Here is an 11,665-nt window from a genome sequence, read left to right on the forward strand (position 1 = left end):
TTGGTTTGTTTGGAATTTGTTCTTTCCATGGTTAGATTCTACAGCTTGTGCGGTAAAAAAGAAGAACCCTACAGTTTCATTAGGTTCTACACCATGTATGAAGTTCTTTTTATCATTCTCTTTTTTAGTAATTGTAGTAACTTCAAGGCTTTACAAGAGTCCTTAGCATCTGCGTCACATATGTCTTAAGGTGTTTATTAAGTTTTAATAGCTTATGTCTTTGAATAGCTATGCTTGGAGACATCGCTGTTTGCCAGAGCCATGGATGCCGCTGTTTTCCGCCATACCAGACCTCAAGTACGTGCTCGCGGTGATCCTATCAGCATCTCCCCTAGGTCGGGGCGGCCTCGCCTCGGCTCACACTACTTTATTCAATACTTTAAATTCAAATTTATCCAAATTTAAATAAAAAATTCATTAATATGCTCAGAATGGTTTTCGATATTTATGAAATTTCGGTGCTTTTGAGGGTGAGCGAAAATTTATTGGTTTCAAAAGTCGAAACCTTGGTTTGGCCGCATGCCCATCTCGCCTTGTTCGCTCTCGTCAGCTCCAGTGTACAGCCGCCATGTTTGCGTACCCGCTGGTGTGCCACCAACTGTTTGCCCGACTGGTTAGGTGATTACCAAATGATGCTAACCAACATTGCCAATAGAGGCGGGCATGTAGGCCCTGCAGCTTAATCCAAATACTAAAGAGTTCCCTAAGTAACTAAAAAGTTGCGATGTGTGAGGCCGCATCCTTTAAATGATATTTAAACTTCCAAGATCGTAATAAATTCATATGAACTCGAAAAATTATGATTAATGTATCAAATTGTTCATAAAATAGTATTTTTTTCATGTCACAATAACTTGAATATAATGTTTACTAATAATAATTAATTATTGGAGCCATGAGAGAGGATACAACTGGTGCATTTAACTTCAATTAATGTTATTTTTTGGTTATATAAGGTCAGTTTTGCAAAACCATATGCCATACCAAATCTTGGTTTGCTCTCTTTTTTGCGAGAGAAATTTTTGATATATTCATAATCCGTCATGATAGTACAAAGAATACTAGAGGTAATAAAAAATTACAGCCATGTCCATGGATCACCTAGCGAGAACTACAAGCACTGGAGCGAGCCGAAGGCACGCTACCGTCATGGCCCCTTCCTCACCGGAGCCGAGAAAACCTTATATTATAGTAGACAATTGGGAATTCATCCTGCTAAGGCCCTAAAGAACCAACGCACAAGAGCAGCAACCATCGGCAATGAAGAGAGTCATAGATTGGAAAGATAAAGCATGTAACCACACGAATGAAGACGAAAGAAACTAGATCGAAATAGATCCACTGAAGACCAGCAGCGACCGAATCCTGCGAGATCTGACGGAGACACGCCTCCACACACCCTCCTACGATGGTAGGTGCACAAGCGGGATGGGGATTGCACGTGGGAGACCTTTTCCTACTAAGGACATCACCACCGCCACACAACCCCAACCAGGATGCTGAACCTAACAAAAACGAGATCGGGGTACAACCCCATAGGCGGGAGGCCGAGATCCTCTGTATCTCCACGGCCGAAAGGAAATGGGGGAGGAAGACGACTTTTTCTTGAGGAGGAAAGACAAGCACGTATGGGGAATGACTTGATTTGCTCTGTTTTCCATGTGTTTCTACTTCTGCTTGCGGTAGGATCTGGAGTTAATGTGACCAATGAGCAGAAGCTAAACAACACCGATAAAAAACACTTGATCATGTATTATCACATTGTTTTTGAAGAGTTCCATTGGTTAATTATCTTTCCTAAAGATTGAATATATTGTACATGCATACATGTGTGCTTTCCTTCATCTTTCTTGCATAATTACATGTCTGGTCATATCCACCCCGTCCATTTGCAGGTGTCCCCATGAAGATGACACATGAGAAGTTGTCCACGAATTCGGTGATCCAAGAACATGCAATAATCTTAGAACCGTTTGGTTTAACATGGTTTGACCTTAGAACATGTATGAGAACATGGTGCGATCTTAGAACCATTTGGTTTCGAAGCCTATTTAGCTTGATTGTTAAGTGTTAATGACATGCTAGATGTCACTTTACTACCATGAAACCTTAAATTGTGTTGTGTCTATCCACCCAATCCAGAGCATAACCACATTCCCCTCCCATTGTTCAAAAAGTCAAAGTTTGTTCAACTCCTAGCACAAACCCTTGTAGTTTATCCTTGTAGTGATCTTGACATTTAACCCCTTGTTTGGTGGGCATGATCGAATATTATGGATTTCTCTATGAAGAACCATGCTGACATTTTATTTTACACCGTCTTCCATCTTGGCTTGATCTAAAGGTTTTGCTAATTTCACCGTGCGCCTCGCCCGTTTGTTTTATTCTCTTATAAGAAACTAACCATGACCCATCTTCTATGTTTGACACATGAGTTAGGGTTCTAACTAAAACCATCATCAATATGCGAGGAGCTAGGAATTCAAGATTGAAACCTTTAGGGTATCCCCCGACATGCCTTAGTGCAATCAAACGCCCTGAATTGTGAAAATTCACATCACTTCTCAAAAACTAGCTCGTTTTGTTGAACCAAGGAGGGTAGAGGGTGCCCTTCAGGCTCCAAATTTGTATCCTCACGAGGAGGTGATGAAAAAGCACCGAGTGCAACAGCTGCCACGAGCGACCGTCATGGCACTGCTGTTATGCCATTGTCGCCCATGTATTCTACCGTGAGTGGCGATGGGGTAGTCCCGTATTTTGGCACATACGCGAGTTCGGCCCTCCAAGGCTTGTTAGAGGCGGACGGAGCTGTTGCATGTGTTCTTCATTTTCATAAAAGATTTTAACCAGTTTTCGAAGAACACCTGCAAATCATTTTTGTAAAGATTTTTGCCAAACAACACTTACAAAACCCCCCAAAAAATGATGTCCAAATTGTCGAAACCAGCTGCAAGTGTCCTTCGGCCACACCTAAAAGCTTTCCCGCTCCACGAATTCAGACTGAAAGCCACAAATAGCGCACCATAGGAGGGTATTTTCGTCACCACAGAACACAGCCGCGCGGCCCGCACCGCACCATGCGTGGGTATTTTCGTCAAGTAATAATTTATTCCGCACCATCCTCGAGCGCCGGCCACCGGCGAGGCGGCGCGAGCAGCGGCCGGTCCAGCCGCCGCTCCAGGTACGAGGCCCCGCTCCCGGATCAGCCATTCCCCGCCCCGGCGGCGCTCCCCCGCCTCCGCCCGCCCACCCCAGCACCACACCCCCTCTCACTTTGTTTTATCATGCCGTGTGGAGGTTGCAGAGGTGAAAGGGAAGCAGAAGAGGGTGCTGTTCGATTCGACCAGGCCGCGCGCACGACAAGCTGCTCGCGGAGGTGCCCAAGCACAAGCACAAGAGGGTGCAGATCCGCGATGACAGATATGACAAGGAGCAAGAAAGTCTCAGGTATACAATTTGTTTGCCGAGTGTGCTGTTTAGTTTGCCCATCGACGTGGACTGTGTCGTGTTGCTCAGTTTACCTATTTTGACCAAGTTCATAGCAAAATATATCAACATTACGGTGCTAAATAAACAAAATATAGAAATATATTTCATGACGAATCTAATGATAACGGTTTGGTATTACTAAGTTCGCTCTGCTGCTACTGTCCATATTATCCATAAGTAATCACGCCGATGATTCACAGATGGATTGATTGCTGGTTCGTCAAGCGGTAAAAGAATAAAGGCCTCACCCTGCCAGCAAGATTGTGTTCCGGGTGCATCAACTTATGCAAATGGTCAGGCAAACGCAGAGGCCTCACCCTGCCAACAAGGTGGTACTGCTCAAACAGAGGAGTGTTCAGAGCCAAATCTTCCAGAGGTATCATGTAGTTGATAAATGCAGCTTCCTTTCGCGAACAACAGTATTACTTACTACTACTTGGTCTGCTTCAATGGCAACCTGTCACAAGTATTTGAATCTCTAGCTTCTTGGAACGCACAATTGTAGTAATAATAACTAGGCTGCTTTCTTTCCTCATGAATAGAACTAGGCAGGCAGGCAGATTCCCATTGGAAGCAATACATTGCAACTTTTGAAGTGCATAGGCATCATTTATCTGGCATTTTCAACCTATCATCTCATCATCTTAGTGACTCAGGTTTGTTTGCTGTATATCGTGACCTAGCTGTTAGCGCTGTCGAGTTGTATCAAATGTGTTCTTTGTGCAGCATGCATACACCTTTACTTCTGACACTCTGTCTTAATTTTTACCATTCAAGTGTATATTCTGCCTGTGCATCTTGGTTAACGAGATGCACAGACGAATATTTGCTCAGTGCTTTGCTCCATGCCTAAATAAAGTAGGATCATACCAGGTAACAGCGGCGTCTACCTTTCTTAGCAAAAACCATAACCAACACTTTGGAAAAGATGCTCAATATACCCAACCTTTGTTGCAACGCATGGTGTATCTCTGCAGCATTGGTGCACTTTGTGATATCATGTGCATGTATCTTACATTGCTGATGTTTAACTCCCTCTCATGCTTGCGCTTGCAGGACATCTGGCATCATATACACTCCTTAATGCCATTGAAAGATGCTGCCAGAGCCGCCTGCCTGTCGCGGTCCTTTCTGTCTTCCTGGAGATGCCATTTGATCCTCATTTTGAACTGGGAAGCATTTGGGTTGGACGTATATGCGGATTACAAGGAAACAGCTAGAGCTTTTAGAAACAAAATTGACCACATTCTGGAAAACCACTCGGGCACTGGCGTGAGAATACTGAAACTTCGGTTTGTTCCAAATGACAAAGCGAAGGACCGTGATTATATCGACAAATGGCTTCATAAGGCTGTTAAACCAGGAATTGAAGAACTCACCCTTACTATTATGGCTATGAGCAACAAACGCAAATACGAGTTCCCGTGCACACTTATATCAAATGGGCTGGGAAACTCGCTCCGGTGTCTTTACCTTTCCGATTGTTCCTTTCATCCTATGGCTGGGCACTGTGGCTTGAGTAGCCTGACAAAACTAGAGCTGTTAAGGGTGGGTATTACAGGGGACGAGCTAAGCTGCCTTGTTTCCAGTTCTGCAGCTTTAGAGCAGGTTTTACTCAGGGATTGCAGTAAGGTAGACTGCTTGAGGATACCTTGCCATCTTGAGCGGTTAAGCCACTTGAAGGTGTTACGTTGCAGCGAGCTGCGGTTGATAGAGAGCAGAGCTCCAAATCTCTCCAGTTTTCAGTTTAAAGGTAACCTCAAAGTTCGAGTCTCACTCGGAGAAGCATTGCAAGTGAAGAACTTACTAGTGAACAGCACCGAATTGATCTGTTACACTCGAGCAGAGCTGGTGTCCAGCACGCCAAGCAGGGAGGTATGCTCTAAAACTACTGTTTTATTTATGGGATTACATAAGTTAATACTTGTGAAATGCAATTGACCTGACATCATTTTTGCAGATGGTCTCACCAACGTTACCTATTAAACTTGCTGGCCTGAATTCTCTGAGTATCTATCTTGAAGATTTGCTCTTTGGTCGGATCTTTGATTGTTCTTCTCTGGCTTCTATCTTTGGTGCTTCTCTTTCATTGGAGACTTTCATCTCGCATGTAAGTTGCTCAGTGTCCTGCAAATATGTTGGTACTTAGTTATGGTGTGTAATCGTTAACTGAATGAAGGTTGTCTTTTCATCTTTAGTTATCCAATGAACTCATGCAGCATGTGCTAGTTTTCGACGGCGTTGTGTCCCCAAGGAATAAGAGTCTTGTTGAGCTAGCCTGTCATGTTCTCAGGGCCTGGTTGAGCTAACATGCCCCAGTCTTGGGAGTGCAACGACGTCACAGGGACATATTAATGCCAAATGCTTTAAGTAATGAACTATTCTGAGCACTCTGCAGTTGCAATCAATGGCAAGTCTACTATCCTGAGTTTCTGGAGTCCTGCGCAGTTGATCATGATGTCGAACAATGATGTCAAGTAGGATCTTGTTTCCTTAAATTAATGTTTGCGTGGTTGATCATGCTGTTGAACAATGATGCCAAGTGTAGTTATATTTGGTTATGAAGTTGTAGCTGGATCTTATTTTCTTAAATTAATATTGGAACTAGTGATTGTTTTAGTTGATGTATTTGCTCTAGTAGCGCCTACACTGTAATAAGGGTTAGATAGAGGTGCTCTTTGCTCATTATTCGTTGCTTTCATTTCTATTTATTTTGACGTGCATGAAATTAGGTGATCATCTTTCCCAGAATTGGCAAAAATGAATTGCTATGGGAAAAAGAATCCAATTTTAGAATGGCCTACCTTCATGGTAAATGACATCTTAGGCTCAGATTGGGAGCCATTGTAAACTAATACTACCTATGTTCACATATGTAAGATGTTTTAGACTTCCACATACAAATCTTGTCATGTTATGAAATTTTGTTGGTTTCCAATTTTACCCTCCTACATCTCGCTTGCACTGTCGTCCCCCATCTCATTCCACGTCGTCACATCCTTGGCTCCCAAATCCCTAGCCTTCAACACTTGTGTCGTCGTCTCCCATTCCATTCCCCTCGCTCAAGCCCAGCAAATTCACCTGAAGATATTCCGTGAGTAGTATTTGTAGTCAATACTCGGTGGTCGACAGCATAGCTGAAGAGGCTGAATGTCTTCTCCACCACCGGCCATCGCCGTGCCTTGCTGTCGCTGGTAATCTACTAATGTAGAAAATTCAAATAGACAATTCCCACATCAGTAAATCCAGTATCTCATCAATTTCCAAAACCGTACAAATCAACAATTTGCTAGAATGAACCGGCACTGAGACGATTAAAGCTAATTGATAGTGTAGTGGTAGCAGAATTAATAGCATTTCCATCTTGTCTTGGTTGCCAAGTTGGTGGGAGTGGCACGTCGTAAGTTCCAACTTAGTAGCATGGCACTGTTCTGAATTTTTGACAAGTGCAGTTGTAGTTGAACGATTTGAAAGTAATTGTGTCCCAAGGGGACTGAATAACCAAAGTGTTGTATTATAATTTAGTTTTAGAGATGAAGGTTGCAGCCAATTGCCAGCTGATTCTGCAGATCTAACAGATGAGGCGTCAAATTCAGGCTGCTTGATCAAGCTGATGATAATTTTAAAATTATTCAGTACATAGATTTTGAGGGAGTTAAAATGACCTTTCCTACAATTTGAAGCTTCCTATGATTGTGGTTATATCAAACATATTTGTCACAGGGTTGCATGGGACATATTATTCTGCATTATTTGTTACATGTGTGCTCGCAGTTGCATCCTGATTTTATTAACTAGTCCTTCTTTTCTCCTCTTTGTCCATTTGTTCATGTGGTGTATCTACCAAACAGAGGTGCATCACAGATCATCATACTACCCATCGAGAGCAAGTTCAGAGATCTACTTTGGGAGGAGAGGCCTACTGGGAGTGTGCCTGAAACTGAAAACACTTTAAATATGGCCGACCATCAGACGTTGCGTCGTGGTGGAGGCCCTCGTCGTCTCCTCCTCCAGGTGCTACCCCGACCAGAGAGCCTCCTTTTCTTGGCAGGGTTCCCCTCCTTGCGTCACTAGACTGCGCCCCGACCTGAGCTCGCAGCTACCTGATGTCCAGACTGGGGCAGAGCAGGTCGAGGCGGGGCACTAACTGTCAGTCAAAGTTGGAGCAGAGCTGATTGAAACGGAGGACGGAGCATCGGTAGGGAGGACGGAGGCGGCTGAGGGAGGCTCGGCGTACAGCCCAGCGCCGCCGCCTGGCTCTGGCGTCGTCTTCCTCACGGTGGGAGGGGGCGGCGGCGACCTGCCCGAGCCGAGATCGAGGGGACCAGTGGAAGGTGAGGCGGCATCGTCTGGGCGGTGCGAGATGGAGAAGAGGGAAGGAAAAGAGAGCTTGAGAGGCCACTAACCTGTGCCGTCATGGAGAAGAAAGGGGATCACGGGAGAGGCGCGTCCCCGGCCACCCGGCATGGATCCCCTCCTGGTGGCTCGCCCGCCTAGGTCACGGCGGATCTCCACCACCGTTCCCTGTGGCCTCCATCCCTCGGCAACGACTTTGATTCCGGTCTAGGGGGTGAGGTGAGGAGTAGCAACGACGACGTGGCGTCTTCGTGCGTGCGAAGGACAAAGGGATCGTGTGCGTGATGTTTCCATTTGCTTGTATAATAATTTTTTTGAACTTTTTGCTTGCATAATATTTAATCTTTTTAAGAGAAAGTATATATAATATTTAAATTGGTGGACGCGAGATTCATAGTGGCTGTACAGGAGAAGGAGACTTGTCCGTGCTCTCCTCGTCTGTTTTTCTTTTATCGGGATAGGAGGCGTAAAAAAGATTGCAGGACCACTCAATTAAATCTTAGCCATCAATCTTTATAATTAACATAAAATTAATGGATATAAAAGAATGACGTATGATTGTATGAAGAACTATGAAACTTTCCTCTCATTAATATTAGGTAAAGATTAGGTATATGTATTTGGTACTAGCAAAAGGGCCCATGCGTTGCAACGGGAGAAAAAAAATCATAATCTTCAACGACCTGATCATATATTGCTGCATCACCGAGATACACTATCACTCTCAATTTAATGAAAATAATTAACATTTTTTAAACTCATGAACATATTTAAAATTGTGGACATGTTTTTAAATTCATGAACACTTTTACAAATTTTCAAACATTTTCTAAAATCAAGAACTTTTTTGAATTCATGGATATTTTATACTATTTGCAAACATCTATTTAACAATTTTCTTGAATCGGCGAACATTTCTAGAATGGACGAACATTCTTTTGGAAATTGGTGGAATAATTTTAAAATTTATGAACATTTGTTTTATTTAACAAGTATTTTCTGAAATGCATGATCATTTTTTGAATCAACTAACATTTTATGAATGAATAAACTATTTTGTAAGTCACGAACAGTTTTTGAATTTTTAGGATATTTTTTCATTCATGAACTTTTTAATTGATGAAATTGTTGTCCAAATTCATTACATTTTTTAATACATGAACATTATAAAAAATCATGATTTTTTTGGATTTCCTGAACATCTGTTTTCAAAATCTTGAATATTTTTCAATAAGCAAACATTTTTAAGTAAATTGCGAACATTTTTTAATCCACAAATTTTTATGTTTTATTAAATATTCTATTTAAAAATTCTCATTTTTTAATTTTGGAACTTTTTGAAGTCCCAAATTATTTGAAGTACAAAAAAGAAACTGAAAAGAAAAAGAAAAAAACAGGCCTCCCGGACATGGGCCGGCCAAAACGGACGCGCTGCGTCTTCTCCCCACTGCAAAAATTAAAACTCTCAGGTGCAGATTCACAAGAATGTTAGGAAAATATTCAAAATATTTTCTTTTGAGCATTGTTCATACAAAAAGTGACATTGTAGGTTGGATTGCTAGCTCAAGGTGCTTCAGAGATCCGGAAATGTCCACCTAATGGCCACACAGCCAAAACTTATGACCTTTTATAGTTTCTTGGACAATGAAGATACTAAGATACTGAAATTCTAACCTTTGTTTACAAAATCGCGAACAGTTTTTGAATCCACAAACCTTTATTATTTATTACATATTTTACTTCAGAATTCTCTCTTTTTTATTTTGGAACTTTTTTGAGGTCCCAAATTATTTAATATTGAAAAAAACTAAAACGGAAAATAAAATAAAAGATAAAAGATGAAATTTTGAAAAAGGCCGCCCCGAAGTGGGTTCGGCCCAAATGGGCACGCTGAGTATTCTCTCAGTGTAGAGCGCGGTATAGGAGGTCCCTACTGCATAGGCCGGCCCAGGTGGGGGATTTTCCTGTGTAAAACTTTTTTTTATCACTTATAGGTGGCATTGGTGAGTAATATTTCATGACGAATTACGTTGAAACGAGAGTTGTGCAAAAAAGTCAAACTTGGGACCTTTTAACACACTAGTCAATGTGTACGTGCAATGCACGTTAATTTGAAAGTATATTAAGTGCATGCGCATATTAAGTAGGATATTATTTACGTGTTATTATGTGATTAGCACTATATTTATGTGTTATTACATGTTATTATGTGAAGCGCTCGACATCGAAGTAGTCTAGATCGTTGGATTGACATGATTTGATGGCCGATATTAATTGGATCTGTCTCTTTGGGTCTTTTTATATTGGTATAGATGATACTATACATCTTGACAGACGATGGATTTGTCTTTTTTTGCACTAGTCGCATTTCAACATATTTCATCTTGAAATTTTACACACATACGCCTCACATCATTGTTTATTTGTAAAAAAATCAGACCATAAATATAGATAGTTTTTTTTTTGAGAAGATAAACATAGATAGGTAGCAATAGACTTCTTTTTAGTCATTTTTTCGACAAACTCAGAAGCTTTTATTAACTCGTCACAACGTTTACACGCACGAAGGAAAGTCCATCCGGGTAGTCTAACCACACACGTCGGCCAACCGGAAGCGCTAAAGCATGCTTCGCGAGTTTGTGAGTCTCGACATTCGAGCTCATAAATTCATGACTAATATTACAAGCCTCAAAAGTAGATGTACGATCTAATATTTCGTGTATAAGTGCTCCATAAACAGTCGGGTTTCTTTCTCAGACATCTTCCACAACCACCTTGCAATCTGATGGAACTTGAATCTTCCGGTCATACAGATCCTCTGCCAGGGAAAGAGACTCCCTAATTGCCAAGCATTCAAGAGTAGCTGGGTCTGAGATCCTCATGAACACCATTGCCGAAGCTCCCACGAAAGCACCCGAGTGGTCTCTGCATATAGCTCCCGCAGCTCCATGTCTCCCTCCTCTCCCAACTGCGGCGTCCACGTTAATTTTAGCTGCTCCCGCCGGAGGCGGTATTATTATTATTATTATTATTATTATTATTATTATTTTTGAGGGAATGCCATCATGGCACACTTTATTAATTTGGCAAAATAGTTACATCATTAACCAGAGCATTAATCAGGAACCCTGGGGGTTCATCGACCCACGTACAAGATTCATTTCTATCATAAGCAAACTTAGCTAGAGTGTGCGCTACCTCGTTCTCTTCCCGGTTACAATGCAAAAATTGTACTGAACCTATCATACCCGCCATGATGAAACATTCTGCATAAACTGCCGAGGCTCCACTCCAAATTCTGTCTTGTCCTGAACAAGCATTAATCACCTCAATCGAAATCCGATTCTAATTGGATGGAATGAAAGCCCAACTCATGGGCTAACATAAGCCCATGCTTCACTGCCAAAGTTTCTGCTATATGTGCATCCGAGATGTGGGTAATTAGTGATCCTGAAGCAGCAAGAAACATCCCATGTTCATCTCTAATAATCACACCCACAGATCCATTCAATTCGTTAGCAATAAAAGATGCGTCCACATTTACTTTCACCGTTCCAGGAGATGCTTTAGCCCACTTGATACCCAGACGACTCACAGGTCCATTTCTGAACTTCAGGGATTTTTGATAGTTTAAACAGATGGGCCGAACAGCCGTTGCACACCGTGTCACTGGGGACATTATTATTATTATTATTATTATTATTATTATTATTTGAGAAGAGCCGGAGGCGGTATCCAGTGTGATGGCCGTGGACCAAACTTTTTCTAGTCTATAAGGTAGCAATAGGCTGGACCTACCGAGCCAGGCCCGCTAGGAAGA

General features: G+C 42.0%; 1 protein-coding gene across 1 annotated transcript; it reads left to right on the forward strand.

Annotated features, from left to right (window-relative positions):
* The first annotated feature begins 3,077 nt into the window (after positions 1-3,077).
* LOC123056143 (uncharacterized) lies at positions 3,078-5,638 on the forward strand. Its single transcript, XM_044479861.1, has 4 exons — positions 3,078-3,447; positions 3,690-3,865; positions 4,546-5,364; positions 5,450-5,638. The coding sequence occupies exons 1-4, from the start codon at positions 3,078-3,080 to the stop codon at positions 5,636-5,638; spliced, it is 1,554 nt and encodes a 517-aa protein (XP_044335796.1).
* Positions 5,639-11,665: the final 6,027 nt, after the last annotated feature.

The sequence above is a fragment of the Triticum aestivum genome, chromosome 2D, assembly GCF_018294505.1.
Source record: "Triticum aestivum cultivar Chinese Spring chromosome 2D, IWGSC CS RefSeq v2.1, whole genome shotgun sequence".
Taxonomy (NCBI): Eukaryota; Viridiplantae; Streptophyta; class Magnoliopsida; order Poales; family Poaceae; genus Triticum; species Triticum aestivum.

Coding starts and splice junctions, on each gene's coding strand:
- LOC123056143 (XM_044479861.1), top strand. CDS start 3,078: ATGCGTGGGTATTTTCGTCAAGTAATAATTTATTCCGCACCATCCTCG. Junction 3,448..3,689: donor AAGGAGCAAGAAAGTCTCAG/GTATACAATTTG, acceptor GATGATTCACAG/ATGGATTGATTGCTGGTTCG. Junction 3,866..4,545: donor CAGAGCCAAATCTTCCAGAG/GTATCATGTAGT, acceptor TTGCGCTTGCAG/GACATCTGGCATCATATACA.